Below are 27,880 nucleotides of genomic sequence, written 5' to 3' on the forward strand. Positions count from 1 at the left end.
GCACTTTAAATATGTTTATTCAGCAGCTATTACAATCAGCCTCCAAAAAACTGGAGTCCCCTCTTGTTTCTGAACCGTGTCAAGTGATGAAAATGCCTAAGAACATTGAAGCTAAACAGTGCACTCCTTTCTGAGAAACAGACATGTCTAACAGGGATTAATCTCTTTGAAAAGGCAAAATATAAATATATACACTCTAAATTCACAACAACAGTTTAAACTCACTACGTTAATTCAAGTGGGATAACAGTGGACAAATCCACATCATGTAAACTGCAGTCGTAAAATATCTCTGCTGTCTTCTCCTCAAACCCTGTCCAGTTTTGGTTTACATTCTGTGATCTGCCTATCGCAGAGTTGAAATACAGAAGCGCTGAAGTGTTGAATCTCAGGGGCTGTGCACAGGACCGGGAAGTGGGGCGATACTCTGTTCTCTACACGTTGCTCAAGGCATCCACACCAGGAAGAACCTTACCTGTTAGCAGTTAAAAAATACCAATAACGTTAAGAACACCCCTGCCTTCAAACAACTAAGCTTTAGGCCTGCAATTGCAACATTTAAGCACATTTAAAAAAAAAAAAAAAAAATCAAAAATTATAGCTTAAAAATGGAAGAGCTTGGCTCTACATACACTCCTGTTGACAACTGTGGCTCTTAAGGCATATGGGTTACATTTAAACTGTTCCACACAGTAAATACTTTTTAGGGCTGTAATGAATATCCAGAGCAAAGCTCCACTCGTATGTCAGCAGATTCTTAACGTACCAGAGTCATCAATTCTCAATTAACAATAATGGTAAATTTCTATCCAAGTCTCTGCTAGGGTCAGATCCAAACACCTAAGATCTCTTTCCACCAAGTTTGATGGCAAACAGATTTTTGATTCAATCTAGGGAGTTGCTGCATACTTTCTTCAATCCCTGGTGGCATGTAAATAGAGTTTTGGAGTGTGTGGTGGAAATTTTAAGAATGAATTCAGAAAAAGAAACAAAGCCTCCTACAAGTCTCAAGTCTTTTACTGGGACTAAGACACCCAGGTCTAGGTATTTACATGCCTCATGCCAACTGATGGAAGCAAGGAATATGCTCATCCTTGAGTACGAGGGCCCAGATTATTAAAGTGCAATGTTTTCTAAAGCATTTTTAGCTTTTTGTCCTACTTTAATTATGAAGAGAGACCATTCTGGTTTTGCTTTTTTTCCAGAAAACCTACCTTCTAATGCTCAAGCTGTGTGGCAGTACTGAATTTTAACACTGTTCACAACTCGCTAGTTTGCTGGGTTTGGGGGTGGGGGGTTTCCCTTTTTTTTTAAATCTTCAGAAGCTTTTCTAATTAGCTAGACTTCCGTTACATTTAAAAGATCACACACACAAACCCACATTTCGGGCCAAAACTTAGACAAGTTTGTCCTTTTGAATAAATCGGTTGCACAGTGTTTCCTTCTCGCCATCTGCATTCTTTCCCTTTACCATCACTCCCTAGGCAACAGAAACAAAAGCTCTGTCTCGCATATAACTGCTGGAAACTAACAGCTGCAATGCAGTTTATTGCAGTTTCTCTGCTACAGAGAAGTTGACAGCATTAGATAATTTACACATATTGGGAAACAGCTAATTACCAGAGGAAATGAAAACTCATTTAGAGTACAATGTAACTCATTAGAAGAATCCTGTAAATTCTCACCATTTTGAATTCCAAGTACCCTCGTGCAGGTTTGTAAGTGATCACTAGAGGGCTCCCCCAAACCAGGGAATTTCAAACAATGCACTGAAAAGGAGACTTCTGGCAAAAATTCGAGACTATTCTGATGAGATTTCCCTAACAGAAACTGGGCATTTTAAACAGTCCGGTTAACATGTCTCAGGGGATCATCTACAAAAGAGAGCCCGCTCTCAAGGACATTTCATCTTCCATTCCAGCATTTTTGCTTTCTGGGAGTGGCAGACTGTGCTGTTTGCAAGAATACTCCATTTTCTTTCCTCTCTTCCTCTAGGAGCACTACATAAGAAGAGCAATGAGGAGCTCATTGCTCAAAAGCTACGTTCAACTCCACATGGTGAAACAGAAAAGACTATTATTGTTGTGCTTTCTTGAACTTCAACACATGGTAGAGCACCCACAACTACCCCCATTTGCTCAAACAAGTTAAGAGAAAAGAAGTTACCCTCTAGCAGTTCCAGGCTGGCACCACCTCCTGTGCTGACATGGCTAACTTTATCCTCAGTGTTCCACTTTGCACAGCAAGTAGCTGTATCTCCACCACCTGTAGTACAAACAAAATCAATGAGACACAGAAGAAATTCAGATTTTGTTCAGCGTAAGGGCCATAGCCTTGCTACGGGCTAGTTCTGCTCCCAAATACTCAGCATTAGTACATACAGCCGTTTTTAAAGCCCTATGTCCAAGCTGAAGGACAGATGAAAACATGAGGAAAGAAAAACAATTTGACAAGTATTTTTAACACAGTACTGGCAAGCAGAAGCTTCCTTGCTGCATGTAAACACATACAACTACTTACCAATAATGGTGATGCTGCCCTTTCCAGTCACTTCTACCACTTTGTCCATCAGGGCTTTGGTTCCTTTGGCAAACTTGTCCCACTCAAAGACTCCAACTGGACCATTCCACACAATTTGCTTGGCCCTTCCCACAACTTCGACAAACTTCTTCACACTTTCAGGGCCGCAGTCCAAGCCCTAAGACAAGTAAGGGAAGCCATAGATATACTTACTGCTGACCCTTACCTCAAATCACCAACGTCTAGCTGGGATCCTCAGAAGCTTCCTCCTCACCCCCAGATATGAAGCAAGAGTTTCTCTGTATGCACTGAATACTGAGGAACAGAAAGATTTGCCAGCAGCTGCTGCAGTAGGGTGGAATCTGGTGTGGCATTTATCTTCCCAGTACAACTAAGTCATTTTTAAAGCAATGTCAGATGCTTGAAGCCTTGGTTAGAAACTTTTGCCAGCTTCTACTTAAATTCCAGTCAAATAAAAGGGATTTCTAGTGCATTCAGATCTGAAGGTTTTAGAAGAATTTTGCCGTTTTAATCCAAATCTCACAAAAGCTACTTTAGACTTAAAAATTCAGGACAAACAACAGGGCTTCAATTTCATTAAACCAACACACTCTACACAGCTTGACTGCCTTCAGAAACATTTGCAAAGGATCACAATTACTCTTTCTATTCCGTTAAGAGGTGTCCTTCCCACCTCACTGCTGCCTCTTACTTCTCTTAGTCCCTTGCCTATTCAAACCTACCATCCAGCCAGCAGGAATGCCTGAAGCCACTGTGGCTTCCCCAGTCTGTGCATGCTCATCAAATTTGTCTGCAGTGATGAAGTCAACAGGCAGAGTAATCTTCACACCATTCTTCTCTGCCTTGGCCATCAGGTCCTTGACAATTTTTGATCCCTCTTCGTCAAACAGAGAGTTGCCAATCTAGAGAAATTATTTGGGAAAAGTAAGAGAGAGGCGTTTGTTTAGCTACTGGTCATTACAGAAGAGAACAGCAGCAGTCAAGCCGAACTGCACAGAAAGCAATTCTGGAAAGACTGTCTTCTTGAAGCACCTAGCTAGACATAGGCAATAATCCGATTTTTGTAAAGTGATTGTCAAGTAACTTCTCAGTGCTCCCTACTCTTGCAGAGAGTTGAGACAGCCACTTCTCAATACCCAAATATATAAGGGACATTCTGACCATATTCTCTACTAGGAGCAGACACAGAATTGCTCTTTTCATACCTCCATGTTGTTGATCACTTTGAGGAAGGTGAACGCCATTCCACCACCAATGATCATCTCATTGACCTTATCCAACATGTTACTGATCAGCTGGATCTTATCCTGAACTTTGGCTCTGGAGAGAGAAAGAAGGAAAAAGAATGAATAATGTAGCCACTGCCCAAAACGCCCCAGACAGAACTTACTCTCTAGTAATCTTTAGCTAAGACAGCATGAAGCCTCACAAGGACTTCTTGGGTTGAAGCAGAATTAACCAACTGCTATTCAGTAATGGCAATATTGTGACTGTGACATGTCAAGGCCATTCTGAGAGAATGATCCAACAAAGGAGTTGTTGGGAGTGGGCAGAAAGGGCATTTGGCAACTTAGCAGGGCAGCATTAAACATCAACTTACAAGAGCATTATTCAGACCTCCATTTTTTTCCTATTTAAATATAAACCTCATTTGGCACTTTAGAGCCTGACTTCTCCTGACCATCGAGCCAGGCAGAGCAGAGATCAGAGCACTGCCATTCACAACCACTGTCCAACCCCGCATCCTCTGTACCAGCTACCATATGCCCAGCTCCTGTAACCCGTCCAGGTCCAGCACCCCATCACACTCACAGCACAGCTTCAAACTACTAGAATGATCCGTGATACAGATCTGCCCTGCCCAAAAGCAGATGACTGCTTCTGGCACAAGATACAAATGATAACGGAACAATGCTAAAATTACTTTACATAGGAATGGCAGAGGAGGCAATAAATAGACACAAGTCTCCATCTCCTGTCTTCCCTCTTTAATGCCATGTATGGAATTTTTGTTGTTATCTAAACGAAAGCTTCATAAAAGACCTTAGGAAACAACCCTGAGCTAAACCTAGGCTGGCACTCAGGAGCCTTGCATTATAGTCTTAGTTTGACCGTGCCTTGCTTGGCAACATTAGACGAGACCATTTCCTCTTCTTGCTTTCGTTTCTCTATCTCTAAAACAGGGATAACGATATGAATTTCAACAATAAAATGCTTTCAGACCTAGCCTTGAGAAACAGGTATTGCCTCTACAAATCCAGCCTTAGTGACCATGGAGAGCTCCGGTGTGAACCAGCCACCAGCCCCAGGTTAAGCCATGAAGTTGCGAATGTTGCTGCACTGTTGGAACTGAACTGGTAAAGAAGCGTCAATGGGATGGGACAGAGCCACAGCAAAACCCTGCAGGGCCCATCTTGCCATCTGCAGCTCCAGGCAAAAAGAGATGTGAAGGTGAATTAGATTTGTGTCTCTTTCCCTTGCACATACCCTGCTCCTGGCACTGACTTACTTTCCTGCACCTGGTCTTTCTTTGCCAACACATTTCATTTCCACTTTACTTGTTAGTACAGTTGTTCTCAGTTCATCTTCTAAGCCCAATTTTGCTACATATAAGCAGTAGCAAACCTGCAGCTGGACCACATGCAGCTTCCAAGTGTGACTTCCCCCAATACAATCAAGCAAGAGTTGCTCTATCTGCCATCCCGCCTAGGAACCAGCTGCACTGCCAGTGGAAAGGTGGTGCTTTCAAACAGATAAAGGTATTTTCTGGCTCTGAACTGCTCTCAGAGCTCCTCCTGTGACTCACTAAGATGCAGTCGGCATTCATCGGTCCTTGGCCACACAATGAGCTCAGTATTAAGCTCCTAGAGTGGGACATGCTGGTCACCCTTGTTACGTACCTCTCAAAAAAGGTTATTTTGTTCCCATTGGATTTACAACGCTTCCAGACTTTACTAATAGGCCTAATATTTTAACATTTTGGCCAGCCTAGCTGCTGCTCTAACTTGAACATCTGATAAGGTAACTAACAAACTTTCCCTTGGTGATATACCTGCAACTTCCATCAAAGGCAATGAGGAGTTTATAGCACTTAATGATGGGTCACCTGCAGCTGTAAACCTTGGAAGGGTACTAATAAAAAGAAAAGAAAGCATTGTTCAGTATAACCAAGGTCATAGAAGAAGTTTAAACTTTATGTGAGAACTAAATACTACTTCTTAAAAATGATGTTTATGGGTGCAAAGAGCAGGAATAAGCCACATACCTCTACCAAGGAATGTTACAGTGCCCCAGCCCAGCTTTGTGTTACTTAGCAAAGTATTTTAGTTCACCTGATGAACTGAAATACACTGTCATAGAACTACAGTGCTAAACTGGGTACACACGTGACAAAAATCGGCAGCAATGGGAAATTATTTCTACACACAAGCAGTCACTTGGTTTTGCACCTTCAAGTTTCTTTGCACGCTAGCTGCTGTGGAAGAGCAGAGGCCCATCCGGCTACAGTAAGTCACCATTGCATAATGACAGATCGTGTCAACTTACACAGTGCTGAGCCTGCAGGATGCTTGTACTCTGAACCGTGGAGGAAAGGTCACTGACAACGTTTCAAGGCCATCGTGTATATCTAACAGCTCTTCTGGTTCATCTGTACAACAACCTGCTGTGGACTATCTCAATTTGGGGAATGTAAGAGGTCAGGAGATTTGATGAGCACACCCTGATAGTATAATCACAGGAGTGGACATGGTCAGTTAGCTCCTCTCTAATCCCCATCTTACAGAGATCTTGGGATTTACCTACAAATCTGAACTGTAGGTACAGTTTAAAGGAAAGCACTTGTTTGAACCAAGCCAAAATAACTTTTCATTTCTTACAGAGGAGTTAAAGAGAAATATGGAGTCAATATGTTCTTGAGTCTTACCCTCCAAGAATTGCTAAGAAGGGTCTCTCCGGACTCTCTAGGGCCTTAGCAAAATAATCCAGTTCTTTCTTCATCAGGAAGCCAGCAGCCTTCTGAGGCAGATTGACACCTACCATGGAGCTGCAGAATAAATGTAAGAGTGAGGAAAGGAAAAAATTTCTGCCAGTACAGGTCCAAACACCCCTGTGTCTCACAGCATTATAAAGCCAATCCTTTAGTCAGCCGCAGCAATGAGAATAGCTGCTACCTGCATGAAAACAATCACGAGGTTTTTGTTTTCCTAGTTTGATAAGATGGCTGTACACATTTACTTCCTGAGATTGTTTCTGCACAGACATATTGACATGCAAGACATTTATAGGGTTAACTAGTGATCCAAAACACTGAGGGACAAATAAGCATAGCAAGAGCAGAGAAGTCTTCCTCCAATAGCACTGGATTATGAAATCAAGCTCCAAGAGGACCACTGGACTTTGCAAGTACACTCCATGAGAATAATCAATCTGGAGCTACTGATCTTTTGGAAGAGGCCTGCTGTAATTGCAGGACAATTTATAAAAGTCCTCAGCAAGTAATTTTTATATCTTCAAAGCCTAAAGAGTCAATTCAAGACTTCAAAGTTTCAGCTGTCTCCTGTTCCCAGAGGCGAACTTGAAAGAGGATACACTATTGACAACTACCTCCACTAAATCCATTGCTCAGGAACAAACACAGCAGAATGATAATGGGGTAAGCCCAAAAGGAAGTTAAAACTCACTAGGGGAAAACCTGTATGTGTTTCCATGGCAGACATCATTCTGCAGTTCTGCCTGCGGAAGGAAAATGGATACACACCTGTGAGCTCGGTGGGCAGTTCCAAAAGCATCGTTGACATAGACATCTCCAAGTTTAGAAAGAGAGGCTCTGAAAGCCTCCACTTTTGCAGAATCAGCCTTGATCTAAAAAGAGAAAGAATGACAAGTTTGTGCTATTCAGGTACACAGAGTTGGTTCTGAAACTGAAGTAAAAGTCAGCAAGTTGACTTGTAAACCCAAAGTAAAGAAAGGTCAGCTGAAGAAACTCATCACTTCATCCTGTAGGTCACTGGATTTCATATGCTCTTTCCCCATCCCGTAGGAGCAAGAAAAAGGTTTAAATGGTTTAAACTCCACATTAAGCTCCCCGAGACTGCTACTACAGGCCTGAAGTCTGTTCCACTTCAAGTTTCTAGTGCATCAACAGAGTGGGAAAGAACTGCAGCACTACCAACCTTTCAGTCTCTCTCCAACAGACTTCCAGTTTTGTGCAGTGAACACAGGTAACACAGAAAGGGTGTGCAGAGACAAGGCAATGCTGAACTGAGACTAAACAAACTCACGCTCACTTACTGAACAAAGAAAGTGTGGTCTCCAAGTGCCACAGGTAAAAGGATGAGCTCCTGGAAGATTGATTTAGCAACTGCATTGAAGATTAACTTATAAATAGCCTGCCCACTACAACAGACCACAGTGAAAGCAGCCAACATCAGGAAGCTGGAGATAAGCTTAGCATGTAGTGGGCAAGAACAGATACATTTCTGTTAAAAGACTTCTCCATCCTCCAAGCATCCTACCAAATCCTCATGGGACAGCTCACATAGCTCAGTTTTCTTTCCCACCATGAAAAGACAGCAGAGCTCACTTTGACAGTAAGTGACCGCTCAGACCTAGTTTACAGCCACTTGCTCTTAAAGAGCAGCCCAGAGTGGCATTCAAGCGATCACCTCTCCAAGTGCCTTTCTGCTTTATCAGCTCGCCATCCCAAGTGAGGCCTCTGCTAGGACCCAGATGTAACACCATGCGGATGATGGCAGGAAGCTACTCTAATATATGGCAGATGGGTTCAGCATGGCTTTGGGTGCCCTTTTATTCACACAGCCTGAGCAGAAGACAAGCCAAAGGGACTACACAGATTATAGAACAATGCTGTCAACTGCTCCTTCACTTGGTAAATTGCCTGGCTTTACACAAAGAGATTAAGTGCTCCTGTTAAAACCAGTAACATCTGTAAGCAGAACACAAGAGGCTCAGAATGAAGGAACCGCTACCACCTGATCTGCTTTGGAAAGCCAGTTTCTAAGCACCAGTTAGTAATCTGCAGTCTTGTATCGCATCTCTATTTCCATAGCACTGACTTTCACCTCTGTTAAGACAAGAAACAGGTCTGTCAACAGCACCTGCTCAACTGCAGTGCATGCTTCTGTATGCATACACCCAGTTAAATAAGAATTACAGAAATGCACAAAACCCTTTCCCAAAGGCAAATTAAATTCTTGCCCACTCTTCTCCCTGCCACCACATTGGCCTTCAGTGGCACACAGTTACTACTAGCGAGTAATTCCAGACTTGCTCAGTTTCTCATTGCCATCTGCAAAGGCTTTTTAGTTCCCTGGGCTATTTTTCTAAGCTACAGGAGTCCTGTGTCAGCCCATAAAGGGCACCACACGATGTCAGCATTCCACTCCACACACTGAATCTGAAAAGAGCCAAAGCCCGTGTAAAGTCAACGGGGTCACCATCGCTAAGAAAAGCAGCTGTCTGGAGCAAGCATTCTTCCTGACCTTCAAGAAAATGTCAGAGGTGCAAGGCAGCCTGATTCTAGATGACTACTTGTAAGAGCAGACAGGCTTATAAAAGGGTTCGATAATCCCCATGTTGCAGAATGTTTAAACATTATATTAAAACATTAGCCAGATAACCAAGAAAGAAGTGTCATTCTTATGGCCCCAGTGGCAACAAACTCTGCAACAGAGCTTGTTTTTTGTTTTGGACATCCCAAAATAAAGTCTAATAAGCAGCAACCAATTTCCTGCATAGGCCTGTTTCGCTCCTTTTTCCTTCTTTTACAGACTACACCACCTTTGGCAGAGTCATCTATAGCCTTTCACTTAAGTTGTTTCATCTTGGAAATTCAATGCATTTGACGCAAACTTTTGCACAGCATGGTACGAGTGATCGGACACACTGAGCTAAAGATCTCCGACATCCTTCTGAGAGCAAATACATAAAGAGCATTTTAGACAGGCTGCTGGCTCCTTGTCAATCTGCAGCAAACAAGGTAGTAAGACCAGAGCAGGCATGCACAAAAGCTAGACTTGAAGTTTCACCTTGTTCCCTGAAGCATCCTTCCCTTTCCCTTCTTCTTCTACGTGGAATCGGAGGTTCTCTAGCAGGATGATGGAGCCAGCTGCAGGATTAGCACAGGCCTTCTCCACCTCAGGACCAACACAATCCTTCAGGAATAAGACCTCCCTGCAAACACAAGATATACACTGTCATCCCACCAGTGACTCTTCCTTTCCAAAAGGAAAGCATCCAGGTCTGCTGACAGAGAGGGCCTGATGCCTGCTGGACTGCTCTTCTACTTCACCTGCCCATGAGTGCTTTAAGCTCCACAGCTACTGGGGCCAAGGAGAACTTTTCTGGCATGGGAACACCATCCGGGCGACCCAGGTGACTCATCAAAACCACTGACTTGGCTCCATGATCCAAGCAGTGCTTGATGGTAGGAACAGCCGCCTTGATTCTGTAATGGCAGAGAAGAACAAATGAAAAAGGATTCAAGGAGAGTTTACCAGGCAAGCAGACTTAGTGACCACTTACACTAGAGCCCTGGGAGTTGTCCTCCCAAAATATTTAAGAAGTCCATCCTGCCTCTGGTGTTCACACGGTTCAGCCTACCCCTCATCAAAAGACAGCAGGGCATCATTTCCAGTAAGTCTCCAAAAGGGACACTGGGCTTCTTAGCAACCTGTCCTTGCTAGAAGGAATGTCTAGGACACTAACCACATCCCACAGAGCACAGCTCTCCCTGTGGAGCTAACCCAACCGACTCTTCTCCTAGAGACTGTGACAATCCTGAAGCACGGTCGAGAGAGCATCAACAAAATTATCTGTCCCAGCATGTTTTCATATGTTTCACTGTTATCTTCCATGCAATGTAGGACACGAAGTAAAATGCATTTTGTAATCTAAATTCTGCTGATTGCTTGTAGCTAAAAAATGCCAGCACACGCTTGAACGTTACTGGGCTTCCTGGTTTAGTCTGGGATCCTGAACCAATAAAGAAATGATGGGAATGTTGAGCAGCGAGCATATTGTGGTGAACAAAACTGGCATCTGCCTGCAAGCGACAGACAAGCAAGACAAGACATTTGATATCACTGTTTCTAAACCCTGCATCTTTGTATCCTGCACTAGAACAATTATTCTAACATAAGCCAACAAGCTGACACAACCACAGGGTAACCAGGAGGCAGAAAGTCTTCTGGACAGTACCAACAAATATAGCAAATTTTCACACAAAGCCAAAGGGAAGTAGTTCTGAAACGGTCGTAACATTTCAACCGTATTTCAAGGATGAAGTATTTCAAGAATGAAGTTTAGGATCTGTACAATTAAGAGACATTTTCTACATGCTTTCCACAGCAGCTATGGTGAGAAGCAGCCTTGTAGTTAGTGTAGTTTGCCAATAGCTGCATGGGTTTTAGTTAACAATTGTTGGACCTTCTCTGAGACACCTTTAATAGTCTGGTACAAGCAATGACAGCTTAATCATGGTAGCATTCCAGGTACTGCTAACAGAACTGGGCTAAAATCAGAGAGAAAACAGACTTCAGGGCTTCCATCTGGGATGGAAACTATGGCTCACCTTTGATTGTTGGTTATTTTGTGATCCTTCATTGGAACATTGAAGTCAACCCTAAAAAAAAAAAAAAAAAACAAACCAGAAATAAAATTAAATACTCAACAAATTTCTTTTACAAAGAGTGAGGGAACCAGCCAGTAAAGGCACTGGCTAGAAAAGCAATGTTACAATTAGAGTAAGATTTTTAGCTCTACCTTGTACACAAGTTCCATTTTGAAATCGGTATGTTATTAGCAATTTCTGCTTGTAATAATAGAACACAAACAGAAAACAAACATCTTAGTAAAGCTATGCCACCGATACATCCTAATGCTCATGACCTCAGTAGCAATGATGCTGAAGCAGGAAATAAAACTGAGATTGAACAAGCTGCCCACAACCTTTTCATTTTAAACATGCTCTCAGATCACTGACTAGGAGCTTCCAAAGGAAAGGAAGCAAATAATGAAAAATGACATTGTGTTCTCTAATGAGGCCTCTAAAATACTTGGTTGGACTACTACGGCAAGCAGGCAGGCTCAAGGAACCTGCCCAGTTATTGCCTACAACTTCGAATTTCTGTTCTCGGCAGCTCTAATCTCTCTGCAGCCAAGTGCTGTGGCTTATCACATTCCCACTGAAAGACCTGACGTGGATCTCGAGGTAAGTCCCCTCCTCATGCCAGATGAAGGGATGGAAGGGAGGAGTTTCATCAGCCATGTCTCACTAGCATACCCTGTGCCCACGTGCTGACTAGCAGCAGCAGGAAGCTGTGCTGCGTAACAGCTAAAGGCAGAAATTACTCACAGAGCTAAGGAAGGGAACATCTAACCAACTGTAACAGCATATCAGAAGGAGGAAAGTGAAATACAGTGTTACATTTCGCCCTTCATCATTCCATATCTATATTAAAGAACAACAAAATTGAGGAAGTTGCTTGAATTCTCTGCTCAGCACAAGAAACAGACGGAAAGAATGACGAAAGCTGCCAGCAAAAGAGGAGTAGCTGAGCAGAAAGAAATTGAACTGGCAGCCCCACAGTGCAGTGGACTAACTCTAGAAAGGGGAAAAAAGCACCATTATCGTGCTATTATTCTAAAATGCGAGAATAAAAGAATAGTTTGCTTTACAAAGCCATCAGAGCTACAAAAGAAAGACCTAGCTCACCCTTCTTCCCCACTGCACAACTAAAACCTGAGCTTCCCTTGCACCCCTTATCCTCCCTGTTCCCAACTGCTCCTGAAGCTTTGGCATTAGGACTGGAAGATAAGCAGGTTATGAGTATGCCAAAATTATGATGAAGGTGAGAAGAAGAAAAGAAGTATCAGTTTTAGTAGTACTGAGAGCACATGGTGATTCTTTTTAGGGAAAAGAGATGCCGGTGGGAAACACAAAGATTGGCACGTCATCTGCTGTTTCACTCAGTTTTAGTAGGCCGTCACAGAATTGTGAAGATAGATATGTGCATTAACTATCGGAGACTAAGAGCTGGCTAACCCATCCTCTGCCGATGCAAGACTGTTCTCTTGTAACACAACTCGGAAAAGGAAAAAACAGTCAGATGGAAAAAAAAAAATCAGTCGTTACAGAGATAAAAAGATCTTTTGTTGTACCAGACTTAGGAAGCATATGCAAATTCTGAGCTAGCTTCTTCAGTACTCATTATGGTCGCTAGTTTCTGGTAATCAAATTTCTAGGGAACTACTTCAAAATAACATGACAGAGACACAAGATAAAAAGAGCAAGTTGACTGACACAGACTATAGGGAAGAGAAATTACAATTTTGTTATATCTGCCTACTCACCGAGCAAGGTAACAGACACATACTAGTCATATTATGGTGACCTTGGACGAAGAATCCCACGGTAAGAGTATTTCAAGCAGGATGTATCACGGTGTACCTCAGTGCCCTTATCTCCCAGTACTTGGCAGCAATTCCAACATTAGGCTTTCAGCAGGCCTTGATGTTTTATAAATAAGCTATGAATTCATATTTTAGGGTTTTACACCAGGACGTGCTGAATACCTGCGATTCGACTCTTACCGCAAAAACCAGAATTATTATTTTATTTGGGTAGCTGGCCAGAGCCATATTTTCACTTTTTTTTTAATTGCAATGCTTTTTGGATTTGCGCTAAGGAAAAAGGGAAGTGGGGAATCACCTTTTTTTGTAGTGCTCCCGAATAAAAATATGATAGACTGGCTGCTTTTCCCCTCAAACAGCCTGCGGGTGATAGGTGTGGAAGCAGAGTAGTTCACCGAGGCAGAGCCCCTGCGGCTCAGCTCCCGGCTGCGCCACGCGGGCCCGCCGACGCCTCCCGCCAGAAGCGCACCTCGGGCAGGGCTGGACACCGTCCACCGCCGCTTTGCTCTGCCAGAGCCGAGCCAGGCCTGCTTTTACACTCCTCCCTGTCAATCACATCCCCCTCACAAGCAAACAGATCCGTCTCTCTGAGGGGTAATTCAGGATGTAGGGGGCCTTTCCGACAGTCGGCGTACGGAAAAAAAAAAAAACGAAACCAAAACCCCACAGAAAGTAATTCGCCGGGCTCAGACAAGAAGCTGCCGAGGACAGAGATGACTCGCTGCTGCCTGGGGAAAGCTGCGCGGAAACCCGCCCGCCCTCCGGCCGCGCGGCCTGCCCGGACCCAGCGAGGCGGGGGGGGGGGGGGGGCGGGTCAGCTCCGCCGGGGCCCGGGAGGCCGCGGCCGGCTTCCCACACTCCTCCATCCCCGGGAAGCACCACCACCACCCCCACAACCACCCCCCGCGGCCTCCCGCCCTCCTCGCGGGGCCCAGCCGGTGCTGAGGGCCGCCCTCCGGACAAGGGCACCAGGGGCGGCGGCCCCGGGCACTGCCGCGGCCGGGCCGGGCCGGGCCGGGCCGAGCCGTTCCTCCCCTCACCGCACGGCGGGAATGCGTTCGGCCGGCCCCAGCTCCTCACCTCATGACGACTCGCTTGCCCTTCACGTCCACCTTATCGAGGGTGAGCTTGTTGGAGAGAGACATGGCTGCTCCCGGCACGATGCGATCCGACCCGACCCGCCGCTCTGCTCTGCCGCCGCCGCCCGCGCTCTGCCGCAGCGACCGCCGGCGCCGCCGGCACCCAGCGCGCCCCGCCCCTGCCCGTCAACGATTGGACCGCGCTGCCCGCCGCGCGCCGCTACTGGTCGAGCCCCCTGCCCGTCGGCGGCCTGCCCGCCCCCGCGGGAGGCCGGGCTGCGGCGGGAGGCCCGGTCACGTCCCGCACGCAGCCGCCCGCCGCCGGGCTCGGTCGCCCCGGCAGAGCCTCAGCGCCGGCTCGGTAGCGTCTGGGTACGTGCAGGTTCCTATCGCACCGTCTTCCTAAACTGGCCAAACCCCCCGGATCCTGTGAGGCAGTTAGAGATCCAGGCACGAATTTAAAAATGCGTTTGACTGTAGAATAAAAATAAATCTGCAAGCGCATCATACAAAACGCTTTCTCTGGAAAACAAAGCGCAGCGGTTCTGCAGGTAACACAAACCTCGCAGCAATATTATTCTTCCAGCTTTTTGAAATAATCACCTATTTGTTTTGTTTCCTCCTTTAGCACTTGATCAGATTTCACTGAAATGAATCCTCTTTCATTTCCAATCTCTACACATCCAAATCAATAGTTCTGGATCTTATTTGAGGGGAAATTGTCCGTAAATGTTCAATGTCTGTGAACTGGTGGGGATCCTGCAAATGAAGGACGGGCACCTACGCAGCCGATAGATAGGGCTGGTGGGGGTCTGGCATCTCAACTAAAAGACAAAACCCAGAATATTTTTAAATTACCTAGATAGATTCATACTTTTCCAGGCAACTGGGAAAAAAAAACCAACTGTTTAAAGGGATACACTTGCCAGAAGTATGGATTGTGTGTGCTCTCAAAACATACTGCCTTCACAATACGTACGCATATGTGTGTAGCCTATAATGTAATGGACTGTATGCTGAATGAAAATAATGCAATGTAATGGAGCGTATGCTGTACAAAAAAGGAGCTCATGGTCTTTTGACTTGTACCCACAGGAAAGCCAGGCCTTTGTTTGCTGGCAGGTTTATTTTTTTGCCACACTTACTAAATGTACAGACACTGCTGAGAAAATTGTGATGGCAAGCCGAGTGCCTGACAAAATCAGTTCGTTGCTGACAGAAAGGCCAAACTTAGAGGAACAGCCTACAACAGGCAAGCGAAGTGCAGGCAGAACATAAGAAAACAAGCGTGCACTAACAAGAAACAAAATACAAAGATACATAGAGAGCCAAACCAGTGCATTGCTCGCACGTGGATGAAAACATCCAGCCTGCGTGGGCTCTGGGGCAGAGGAGCAAGAGCAGGAGCCTCCTGCTGCAAGACTTGTCTGAAGGCTCGGAAAAGCCTGGATGGGCCTCAGAGACAGGTTAGAGACACCGGTTTACCCAAGTTACATGGCAATTCCAACAGCAATAAAAGCTGAAATAACACAAGTGGGAACAAACTAATAGGTGATGTGAAGTCACCTGTTAGGTGGTCCCCTATTAGGATGGAGAAGACCAGCCCTTCGTTTATCAGTGTGCATCACTGTAGTGCGTCATCTATAGCTATAAATCATACAATCAGGGTTCAAATTAAATTAGGTCCAGTAATGGCCTCAATATTGACTGCAGAGTAAATCTGGAGTGTATCCAAGGATCCCTCCTGCGAATTAGTAAACCAGCCCTGAACTTGCAATAGCCAGCAGGGTCCTTGTAAACCAGAGGACCTGGACAACACCCACGGTGCCACCGGGTGGGCAGGGACACCTGGAATCGGTGCTAGTACAACATTCACCAAGGCCCAAGAGTCAAACCCTAAACTGGTCCTGAATGCAGCCTTCCCAGCGCCTGGGAGTGCTCCACTTTCAGATCCTCCTCCAGGGTTTGTTCAGCAGAAGAGCTCTCTAGAGCTCTCTAGAGCAAGAGCGGGGATCGCCTGCACACGAGCACGACTGCTAAGAGCCCGTTTTACCAACAGACCCTGACGCACAGCCGACAGCAGGCGAACAAACGCTCACGTTAAAGGGACTCTGGGTCAGAAGATAAGGAAGGGGTACTCCAGACCCACAGGAGCTGTAACTATTTAACTGTTCTGAAATTAATCTATTTCCCTCTCCCTGTTCTACTTCGTGCTGTGCTGCCTTCTTCAAAGGCAACGGTTAAATTCCTTGATGCTGACTCAGAGAGGAAGGCTCCTTTCAGCTGCAGTCAGCAACCACATCCTTGCAGCACCTATTACTTTCCCCGGTGAATGGATTCATTCATTAGTACAAGACTCTATTTTAAAGAGCTTGCATACCATCTCCTAGGGGTAAAAAAGTACGGAGGAGAAATGTCACGGTGCGTGGCATGAACACAGTAACTTGAGCACCCCAAGTAATGTAAGATGGAAGATAGGTATATACCACAGCTGACTGAGGAGAGGGGACAGTAGGACACTTGCTAATCGCCACTTAGCGGAGAGCATTCAGGAATAAAGGACTAAGCAAGCCATAAATGAAACCCACCAAGAACACTCTGCTCAATAGGACTAACTCCACTACAACTATACACATCTAATAGGCTCGTAGAGCATTGCATAAGAAGCCTGTAGTCATCTGAATCTAGAAGCTTAGCGCAGTTATAAGGATCTATGGTTTTGGGCAGAACTGCAGCCGTACGAACATAAGGTGTACTCTGGTTTTATGCTTGCTTGCTTTTTCTCCGTTTTCTGGTGAAGAACATGAGGTAGGAGAATAGGGAGGAAGTCACATGAGAACTTATATGGCAGAACATAATTCTAGATGGGATATGGCCAAGGCACCAGAACTTCTGCGTTATAAAGAAGTTAGGGAGAAAGGGGAAGCATTACAGACACGTGTTCGAGACTCAGAGCTCATTTCCACGCTTGAGTCACCTTTCTGTCCTTCCCTCCTGTTGTGAAATATTTAGAATATACTGCAAATATTTAAAGAAAAAAGCCCATGCAAACAGTTCAAAACCTGTACTTTTACATTAACCAGTACAACAAATCCAGGAGGGCAAAGGGCTGGTAATGAAAAAAACCAAGGATCTGGCATTAGACCTGTGACCATCCTAGGAAGTCATTTCTAGGAATATGAAACAGAAACTGTACTTTAGACCGACATAGCCATCGCCTGCGTGATCCTGCCTGCTTCATTTAGCCAAAAGGAATGGGATTGCAGCAAGTTTAGACAGATCACGGGCTTTGATGCACTGGCGTGCATATTTATATGAATCAAACTGAAGGGCTGTGGTTTGGAAACCGATCGTCTGCATCTTCATCTGTATTGCATGATCCAGTCTTCAGAAACTTCCTGCTTTTATAACCATTCTGCATTTTAAGCTTCTACTTAAAAACAGGCTTCAGCACAAGTTCTAAGTTTTCTTTTCTCCTTGCAGTGGTGCAATATTCAAGCACAGGTATCTTGTAGGAAAGATAAGAGAGCATTCCTGAGAGAGAGACAGAAGAAGTTCAGGAGGGAGACTGAGAAATAGCCTCCCCCCCCCCCCAAATGCTGGCTCTCAATCTTCTATGCCTAGATTTCAGAAATAGAGCATTACTGAATGAGTCTGGAGCAAGACCATTTATATTAAAAGGCTTTTACACATGTATCATGTAGTTCACTATGGGGTTTTAACACCACAGTTTAAAAATAAGATTTTTTTTTTTAAAATTATTATTTAAAACCTATTGAATTGATTTGTAATACAGATTTTCTTGGATAATCAAAGCTGATGGTGTTTGGGGCATGTATTTTGATATTCAATATAAGTAATACAGATTTTCTTGGATAATCAAAGCTGATGGTGTTTGGGGCATGTATTTTGATATTCAATATAAATATCAGACATACTCCCCTCATCAATCTTAACTGCACATTTATCTATTTTAATGCAATCAGCTCCTATCTTTTGCTTTAGACCTTTAATACTGCCTACTTTAAAAAGGGCTAACAAATTAGTCTTAACAGTAATCACCAACTAATAAAAAGACAAATCCCCAGTTACACCCTCCTAACAGGTTTGCCATCGAGCTGTGCGTTCAGTGAGCAGAATAAACCAGAGGTGAGCGTGGTTTGGGGCATCTGCCCCCGGCTCTCCCCACCCGGGGCTGCTGCCGGGGCCCAGGAGCCGTCCCAGCATCCCTGCTTTTTGTAAAGCAGATGCTGTTTCTGGAGTTTTTAAGAAACAGGGCCCTCTGGGGGAAGGTGGGTGAGAACTCACTGGGAAATGTTAATGCTCTACCAGTATTTCTCCCTGGTTTTATGGTTCCTGCAAGGTGCAATGGAAGGGTTTTTTTCTGCCTCTCGATGAGAAAATTCCTCCCCAAAACTCTGCCAGGTGCTCTTTCTATGCTCTTTCCCTATTTCTAGTTACCTGATCCACTCAGGCTTTTCACTTTATCATGTTTAAATATATTTCTTTAATTGCACTTAATTTAAACTTTGCAACTTACAAGTCTGCCTTGTTAATTTGCAATTTGCTCAGTTCCCAAACCGCTGAGCACTGAAGGAATAAGCAGATCTTGTCTTTTTCTCCTCCCTTTCTCTCTTACCTCCTTATTGAGGGCAATTTCTTACAGCACAGCCCAAAGTTCGGGTGCTCTGGGGTAGGCAGGCTGCGGAGGCGACGCCCCACTGAAGAGCCGTCCCCGCACCAAGTAAGAGGGGAGACAGGAGGAAGCACCCGCCGAGTTCTGCGCGGCTTTTGTCTCCTGAGGCTGTCCATGGGAAGAAGCTCTGCTGCTCGTGCAGATCAGGCCTTTCCGACAAAGGAGATGTCACTGTTTTTGGGCTATTCTGCATTCACCATGGATGCCCACCGAGTTCACCTCCATAGGTGACCGTATCTCCTTTGAACTCAAGCATTTTACAGCAGGGAACGTTCGTTTACGTACTCTGTAAATTATCAGCCAGCTGTGGCTCTGTGGAATTAGCAAAGACGTAGAGGTAGAGAAATTACAAGGGATTGGTTACAGTGTGCATGCACAAGGCTAGCTTTCACCTTTTTATCCTAAATAAAAGGTGGAGTTACCGACCGGCAAACTTCTCTGCCCTTCAGGGCGAGGCAGGGCCTCTGCCTCCATACGTGATCATAAAGCACTCACTGCACTGTGCTCCTACCTGGTAATGCCCATCGGAATTCAAGGACAAAGTAGGCAAAAATATTAAGATTTATACCCACAAATTGACTACTGCTCTGAGGATTAAAGTTTATGTGAACACAAATCCCGTATGTTCTCACCAGCTCTAGCTCCGCCTGGTTTTTGTAATCCTTGCCAGCTCTTCCTTTTAATGATCTATGGGGATATGGAGTTTGAGTAGCCAGTCTGGCACTGTGGAAAAAACTGCCTGAAGCACGGGCAAAATTCTAAGCTTCTAGCACCGCTGTAGCCAGAGAATAAACGTGTACGTCTCCTGGCTGCTCCCATCACCTGCCTAATGTCAGCAGGTTGGCAAATGATTGTACGCAATCTCATTTCTAACATTAGCAGGGAATGAAGGGCTTCAGATCTGTCCAAGTATAAAATTGGATGGGGGGTTAAACTGAAAATGCTAAAGAATCCTACTGTACACACACTGTCTCTTTTTTCTTGCATCTGAGCATGCAGGTGTACAGCTCTCAAACTCTCCTTAAGAAATTTATTTTACAGATATTTAATGGGATTAAAAAAAAAAAAAAAAAATCTTACCTCTTCAGCAGTTTTCATTCATGACCTAGTAGGCATGATACAAATTCACAGCTACTACTTAAATTATCCAGTCAACTGGAAGGAAAAAAAAAACAAACCAACATTGCCAGTAGCGCAGCTCTACTATCAAGACAGATGCTGAATTTTGAATCAAAGCCTGACCTTCAGGGCTTCTCAAACTGTTCTGCAGAAATGCTTCCTAAAAATGTTACATAAAAAAAGAAAAAAAAAAAAGGGCATCTTAAAAGAAGATAATGTAGCCATACTAGAATGAAAGCATCTAGGGAGTCGTTAAAAAACCCAAAGAATCTATGCAGGAACTGTGCACTGGTAAAATGGACTCCATCAAGCCTGAAAACATGATGTTTCAGGCAGCAGCTGCAGAGGCTCCAATATTAACCAATGGAGCACCTGGCTATGGTAGGCTGCTGGAATATAATATTTCTGTACGCTTCTGTGATGCCAAACAAGAAAATAAGTTTTAGAATAACGTTAATACTATCATTATCTACTATATCATTTTCCATCAGAGCCCTAGAAGCTGGTACTTGTTCCACTGATTTCATACAGGGTAAAATGAACCTGTATTTGACCCCAATAATTTAACCTTCCCCCCCCAACAAAACAATAATATTGAATGTGAGAGCTCTGCTCACCACTCTCACAGGTGCTTGCTGCCACCAAGGGATGTGAGAGGCTGCTGTACTAAACCCCTATATGAGCTAATGCAAAACTGAAATCAATGGCTTGCAGCAGAATTTGCCCTGTGACAACTCCAAGCTTTCTCTTTGGAAACATCATTGACTTGTCAGATTTCAGGGAAGGAGAGGCATTTTCAAATTCCAGGAGAGTCTTAATAATTTCTAATTCTAGGTCTATTAAACTTGGTGTTACTTGAATCACAGCTGATGCGTATTGGCCAGACAAATGCACAGATTTTTGTATCACACCTTGTTCCCAAGAACATCTGACACAGGGTTTGGTGACTCCTGGCTACTTAATGAGCATCTGAGTTTTTGGATTTTGTTTGCCTTTTTTTTTTTTTAAAAAGCAGGTTGTTATAAACAAGATGTTTCAATGAATCTGGATCAGGGTCCTCCAGATTAATCAGTGATCTTCCCTGAAACTATGGAACCTTCAACTGAGAGAAGCTTACGATCCAGATGTATTAATCTGGTGAGTTTTCTGTTCAGAGAGGTTGTGCAGCTTCACATCAGGGTAACTTTCCTGACTCGGGTATTTCTTTTGCGAAGATGCCAGAATCTGGGAAGTACAGCTTACAAGGGAAACGCTATTGTGTGCTAGACAAAAGACTTTCAATTATGGAAGATATTTAACGCCAGCAGTGCCATCAGATAATTTGGATATACGGCTGTGTTCTGTGCAGCAGGTATAAAGGCCTGGTTTGCTGATGCGTGATACCTTACCGTGACACTGCAGCTAGGTGGGCCTGGATTGACTCATGAAAATGAGCTGTCTTCCCTGAGATTCAGAAGATGAAGATTTTCCAGATCTCAAAATACACTTTCACTGATATAGCCTATTTTATTCCATTTTTGCCTTGTGACGATAAAGCTGCTGAAAACCAAAAGGTGTTAGAAAACACGTTTGATCTTATCCTAACTGAGGCCGAGATGTGTTTTGTACCTTGGGAGACTGACCGTGGCTTTCGTCAGACTTCCCTTAGGCAAGTTACAGGGCCAGCCTTGTATCCACCCTGTGCGCAGCGACAGAAGCCTGAGGCTACAGACTGAGGTGCTTTTGCTCAACTTCACTAAACTGCTGCAAAACCGTAGCCGCATATAGATGCAAAAAAAAGTTCTAGGGAAACTTTTTTTTTTTTAAATTCAGGCATAGCTAAAATACACTGTCCAATTTTAAATGAGAAGGTTCACACACTCTCAACCCAAAATAACTAAAGGCCTAAATTAAACAAACCTAAGTGTTATGGTTACTATTTCCGTGCAACAAACCTGTATTTGCAAAGTCACAAGTGCCAAAAACTGTAGGTTTCCACGCTGTTGGGGCATATTAGGCCAAGGAGAGTCAGTCCAAGACGATGAAATTACAGGGTTGTGTCTTAATTGAAAGCAAAATTCTTCATCTTGGAAAGACTTGGATGCAAACTCAGTCTTCTATGCAACAGCAGAGCTAGTGAAGACTTATTCTGCCTAAAATTAGCGGTCACTAAACATGTCTGTACACGCCTTGCTCAGTTAGAGCTAGCCTCAGATATTCACCTCCTAGTTCACCCTCCCCAGCAGCGCGGTCTCGTGGGCTCTCTCCCAGGCTGCTCCCCAGCCCCGCAGGATCTGCCCATCCAGCTCCAGCCGAGCAGCGAGTCATCTCAGACACCAAGGGAGGAGACACAAGGGGAGGTTTTCATCGTGCAGCATCCCACTAAAGACCCCCGCACTAACTCCAAGCGAGACCAGCTCAGCGCTAGGCAGGGATGAGCTGAGGTCCCAAGGAGAGAGCAGATCTTTGCAGGACCCTGGCCTGGGCAATACAGAAAAATAAAAAAGGAACTCTTCTTCTGGCAATTCAATAAAAATGGCAGCACAAAACTCTGGAAGCCAGCCTGGCCAGTCTACCTGCAAACAGGCATAAGGCATGGTGGAGAGACAGCCTGGCAAACACAGGGAATGAGAAGTGTTTTGGACAGCAGGTTTTGGTTTTGTTTTTTTTTTTTTTTTTTTTTTAAAAATGAAAATAAGAAAAACAGCTCAAAGGAGTACTGGAGCATTCGGTCATTTTTTACTTAAAATGCTTGAGAGATGATTCTAGGAAACTCAAAAATCTAAGACCTGTTCAGGCTTCACACCCTTTTCTATCCTGACAAACTGAAGGTAGAAAGCCCTCTGGAGATGCGCTGGCCATCAGAGACCACAACCTGGGGACCAGTCAGGAAGCCAGGCCCTCCTCTAACAAGGTCAGCTGGGGAGCTGAGAAGGGGATCTCCTGTTACTGCTCCTCATTGCTTCAAACACTGTTCAGGATAGTATCTAGGCTTTGGCAGGAGATTTGTGCTAGGTTTCAACGCAAATGATTATTTTGGGGATGGGAGCCCGGCCGTCTCCATGAGAGGAACACAAGAGCACTCACATTGAATTTTCCCCACCACTTCATGCTTGGCACTTTTCTTTGGGACACGGAGCGACTGCATGAACGACTGCACTTCAGCCAGACTCTTCTCAGTAGCGCCCAGTGAAAGAACAAGAGGCAATGGGCACAAATTGAAACACAGGAAATTTCATCCTAACATAAGAAAACACTTTTTACTGTGAGGGCAATTGACCACTGGAACAGACTGCCCAAAGAGGTTGTGGAGATATTAAAAATCTCAGTCCTGGGCAACGGGCTGTAGCTCACCTGCTTTGACAGGTTTCGACTATGTAACCTCCAGCAGTCTCTTCCAGCCTCAGCTACTCCACGATTCTGTAATACAGCGATGCTCTTTACATGATGATTATTCCAACATTTCCCAACTTTCACTAATACCACTTGCCAACAGCCCTACAGTTTCATGTAGGCTGTCTTGCTCAAGGCCACACAGTTTAGCAGAGCTGGAAACATGCATAAGAAGCCCTGATCCTCAGCCTTTTGCCAAACAAGCAAAAAGCAACAGTGCTGCACCTTTCCCATTTCACCCAGAGCGCTCTTACTTGGGGAAGATGAAGCGTACGTGACCTGCAAAGCTGCTTTTGGAACCTCCATCCTGTACGTGCACATTTCAACCTGCTGCATGGCAATCCAGCATCATCATATCCCTCAGGTGCCATGTTTGGCCTTTTAATTGAACGGTGCGGAGGAAGGAATGGGGAGAAATTTTGCACAGCTGGCAAGTAGAATCTGTTAAGTCAGCAAAAGAAATATTTAAAGGAGATCATAGAACGTGATTTAGAACACTCTTCAGATGTTACATTTTTATTATATAGCTTGTAATTGCCATTATAATGATGGAAGCACAGTCTTAAAAGAACAGGAATTGCGAGAGTACATATTTCTAGATGTAAAGAAACGGAACAGCACTAAATGAACATTCCACAACAGCATTAATGTCTCCATTCCTCATACCAAAATTGAGTAAAAAAAAATCTCAAGTTTAAAACATTTCGTTAGAAGTTCTAACCAAAAAAATAAACATTGTTTTTAATAAATAAAAATGCTTGCTTGCTTCCACTGTGTTTTGTTAGCTTCACATTCCTTTTTGTATAAAATTTCAAGTGTCTACTCTTTCAAAAGTTTATTGGTAAGATTCAAAGAGCAATTTTTAAAGCCTCGAGCATATGTACTTTGTTTTTTAAATACAGCACAGGTTTTATAAATAGCTAGTTACAGAAAACAATAATATAGACAAACTAGTAATACAATTGCATTTGGAACTGTGTGTTTCCAACTGATATTTTAAATTCGTAAATCCAAACTGTCTCCCAACAGGAGTAATGTATTTACATATTAAAACATTTACATTTGGGAAAACATTTAGCTCCCACATTACTTCACTTGCACTGTACATTCAAACTGAAAAATATTTTGGTTCTTCAACATAAAGCACCTTATATAATATTTCAATCACAAGATGAACATTCTGTAAGTCAACATCACACCTTTGGGGGGGGTGTTGGACAGACCACCTATTTTCAAAGATCTGGACTCTGAATTTCTTAATCAGCTATACGTTACTCACATGCACTGTGCACTAAATTCAAGTTCAAAAGACAAATCCAGACAGATTTTCCTAAAGAGGAAAACTGGATTGAAAGGGACTTCCTTGGTCAGTAAGTCCTGACCACTGCTTCTGCTGGCATCACTTCATATAAGCCTCTTTTAGAAACATGAGAGCAATTTGCTTTCCACCCATACTAGCTCTAATAGAAACTGCCTTAGAACCTAAAAGCTGTTACAGTTAAAAAGCTTCATCTCAATTCAGCCCTAGATTTGTCACAACCACCTGATACCCATTCATTCTTGAGCTAACACTGGTCTTCAGCTTAGTTATTTGCTCTCTAGGGTTTGATCCTCTGACTGTACTTACAAGCTGCTATCCCATTCCCTCTCAGCCAGCATTTTACTGTTCCTTATTCCCCGATAATCATCTCTGCACCTCACTGAGTATCCTAGGTTTGAAAAGTAGCCTTATTTTGCTGTAACTGGAACAAATGCTGGGTTTCACAGAAAATGGAAAAGCCTAGAAAAACATCTGTATTGGGGGAAGAAGTTGGTGATAAAGCCAGCACTCCACTGTAAGCATTCAACTTATGTACAATTTGGACAACAAAAGGTCAAAGCCAAAGTGCTCTAAAAATATATTCGGAAATGATTTAACAAATTCTTCATTCTGCTTTATCTACCAACCAGGAATTTAACCCTAAATTACTACTCTATTTCCTGCAGTAAGAGCATGATGTCTGTCATTTACATGCCATATAAACCATAACCAGGGGCTGGACCAGCACCTGCAGTAGTTAAACTCCCATCTGAAAGCATGCTAGGATCTGCCTTGTGTCTTCACTGCACGATTAAGACCACACATCAGCACAATCCAGACAAAAATATGTAGAGTACTTCCCTTTCATCTGCAAAATCTTGCCAAGAACAACACCGAGAATGAGCGTGGATAAACAAGAAAACTGAAATCTTTGGAAACAGTTTGCATGGTCGTGAAGCACTGAAACACCATCATAACATGATCAAACAGTTTTTAGGCAACTATTTGCTTTGTCAGAAACAGCTTTGCTGCTGAAAACTGAGAACATCTTATGGAATGGCTTTGCAGTAATGTATCTCAGCATTTTTTAACACTGCAATATATACATGTAGCTATAATCTAATTTAAAAAAATAACCTATATTCATGTAGCGATATTAAGAACCTAAATCCTACAACAGAAATATTTGTTTCTTAAACTAGCAGCAGCAACAAATTATGTTGTTCTCCTCACTGCAATACAACAAGTATACTGATTTACTAACAACATATTCCATAGCACAACTCTTCTGTTTTCATACACTGGTATTTTTCTGGTAGTTCTCAGATAAAACGCAAAAGCTATTTACTTATGACTTTTTACGCACACAATCTATGCAGGGACATCAGACTTCAAGTTAAAAACTAGAACATTACAGAAATCTCTTTACCGTAATCCAAAGTGAATATTTCTCCTCTACAAGCACAAATTGGAATTACATCTTTACACCAGACTGTATTTCGTAATGTAATTCAACGTTATTGAACCTAGTAATTGCTTTAGATAGCTGTCTCAACAGAGGATTTAAAGAACAAGGTTTACTAAATAACAGTTATCTAGCTACTGGGTGATGAACACCTTTATTTCTCACTGAGAATATTTTTAATATTAATGATTTCATGATCAAAACCTGCATTTTGATATTTCAGTTCAGTAACAAATGAAAAGCGTCCTAATTTACAAAGCCTGGATCTGAACATCCCAAGCAAAGGAGGTTTGGATCAATCTATGGAGTGGATTCTGAACCGTTCCTGGTATAGAGACACTTAACTTATCTTTACAAGCAACTGATGTTAGTGCGGTATCTGACACATAATAAATTCTTTGATGGTGTTAGATATCTGCAAAGACTGAACTGTAAAGATTTTAAAGGTACTCTATGTAACACCACCCAAACTATTCTGGTTCATTTAAGGAGTGCTAGTAGATACTGGTAGTGAGCACTAACTACATTGCTGCCTTCTTAAAAGCCAAGTATTTCGTCTAATACCACATTCACATTCGTATCGTATTCAGATGTTGCAGGAGTTTTTGCCTTAGGAGAGGTTGGGAATGAGCAAACCTCCCAACCCATTCAACCTTCAAGCAGACAGTCTTAGTAGTAGGAGCGTACTGGGGCACGGGCGTAGAAAGTTAAATGTGGGGATGATGTTAGAAAGCAAACTCAAAACCTCTCAGTTACCTCTGCCTCACAGGAATCCAGATCACAAATGGTGAGATGATTTGAAGCTAGGAGTGTGAAAAGCTGGAACCAGATGTTTGTAAAAAGAAAAGGCATTTGAGAGGAACCATTTCTGGTAGAAGGCAGGCTATGGAAACAAGAGGGGTCCTGGAAGTTTTGAAGTAAGGCACATCTATCTGCAAACACAGAACCTTCAGTATTTTGCAGATGCAGTAATTTATAATTTTTTAACACAGTACTAAACTTGACTATGCATAAAGTAGTCTGTTATAAGGCTTAGAAAGAAGTTTCTTGTTCCTTAGTTTCCTTAACTGTATTTTGACATTTTGCCAAAAAAAAAAAAAAAAAAAATCTATACTGCAAGCTTCACGGAATGGTAACAGCCCTGTTCGCAAGCATTAGCAGCCTCTGCACCCTTTTTTTGGTAAGTCTAGTTTTTTTTTTTTTTTTTTAAAAAAAAAAAGGACCCTGGAAATAAACTGCAAATAAACTAGCTTTCTACATTAAAGAAATACATCTGAAAAGATCTCCAGAAACAATCAGTACATGGACAGAGTTCTAGACAGCTGTTTTGGTTGTTTTGTCATTTTGCTTCAGGTTTGGTTTTTTTTTTTTTTTGTTCTTTTTGCTTAGCAGGGGTGGGAGGGGAGGGGCAAGTCTTTCATAACGCTGTGTCATCATCTTCTCCAAAATCTCCCACCAAAAGTGAATGCTTATCTGCTTCATTAAGAACTATGCTGTTCACTGAACGCTTGTCTGAAAAGAGAGAATTTATAGAGGCTCTACTGTAATTGATGATTCGATCCATTAAGCTCAGTTTAGGAGAGCCTGTTCCAGTCTCATCAATTCCAATGTGGACACTGATTTCCGACGGGCTCTTGTGCCTCATTTGGCCACGGGCCTGGAACTCGAGTTTCTCAGAACTTGGTTTCTGGTACCTATGGAAGGAAAAAACAAAAGATGACAATACATCTCAGGTTGAAGTAAAGTACACTAAAATATGGAAAGAAACTGGCCTAACATGCTATGATCATGCACAAGCCAGAGACATTTATCATTTGATCGACTATACAGTGATGAAAGTTTCAGATTTTGCAAGGCTACTACACAACCAGAAG

At 43.3% G+C, this 27,880-nt stretch overlaps 2 protein-coding genes across 4 annotated transcripts in view; both read right to left on the reverse strand.

Annotated features, from left to right (window-relative positions):
• PGK1 (phosphoglycerate kinase 1) lies at positions 1-14,215 on the reverse strand. Its single transcript, XM_075512967.1, has 11 exons — positions 14,056-14,215; positions 11,135-11,185; positions 9,854-10,009; positions 9,591-9,735; positions 7,301-7,404; positions 6,467-6,586; positions 3,747-3,861; positions 3,264-3,443; positions 2,521-2,698; positions 2,167-2,265; positions 1-475 (listed from the first exon to the last, which is right to left on the reverse strand). Exons 1-11 carry the CDS (start codon positions 14,118-14,120, stop codon positions 435-437), a joined length of 1,254 nt encoding a protein of 417 aa, XP_075369082.1. The 5' UTR covers positions 14,121-14,215; the 3' UTR covers positions 1-434.
• Positions 14,216-27,208: 12,993 nt separating this feature from the next.
• ATP7A (ATPase copper transporting alpha) overlaps positions 27,209-27,880 on the reverse strand; it is a 28,072-nt gene continuing 27,400 nt past the window's right edge. For all 3 annotated transcript variants that reach the window (XM_075512822.1, XM_075512824.1, XM_075512823.1), the window contains exon 23: positions 27,209-27,700. In XM_075512822.1, the coding sequence (XP_075368937.1) occupies positions 27,424-27,700 (277 nt within the window). In that variant the 3' untranslated portion in view covers positions 27,209-27,423. The remainder of the gene's footprint in view (positions 27,701-27,880) is intronic.

This window comes from Mycteria americana, chromosome 10, assembly GCF_035582795.1.
Source record: "Mycteria americana isolate JAX WOST 10 ecotype Jacksonville Zoo and Gardens chromosome 10, USCA_MyAme_1.0, whole genome shotgun sequence".
Classification (NCBI taxonomy): Eukaryota; Metazoa; Chordata; class Aves; order Ciconiiformes; family Ciconiidae; genus Mycteria; species Mycteria americana.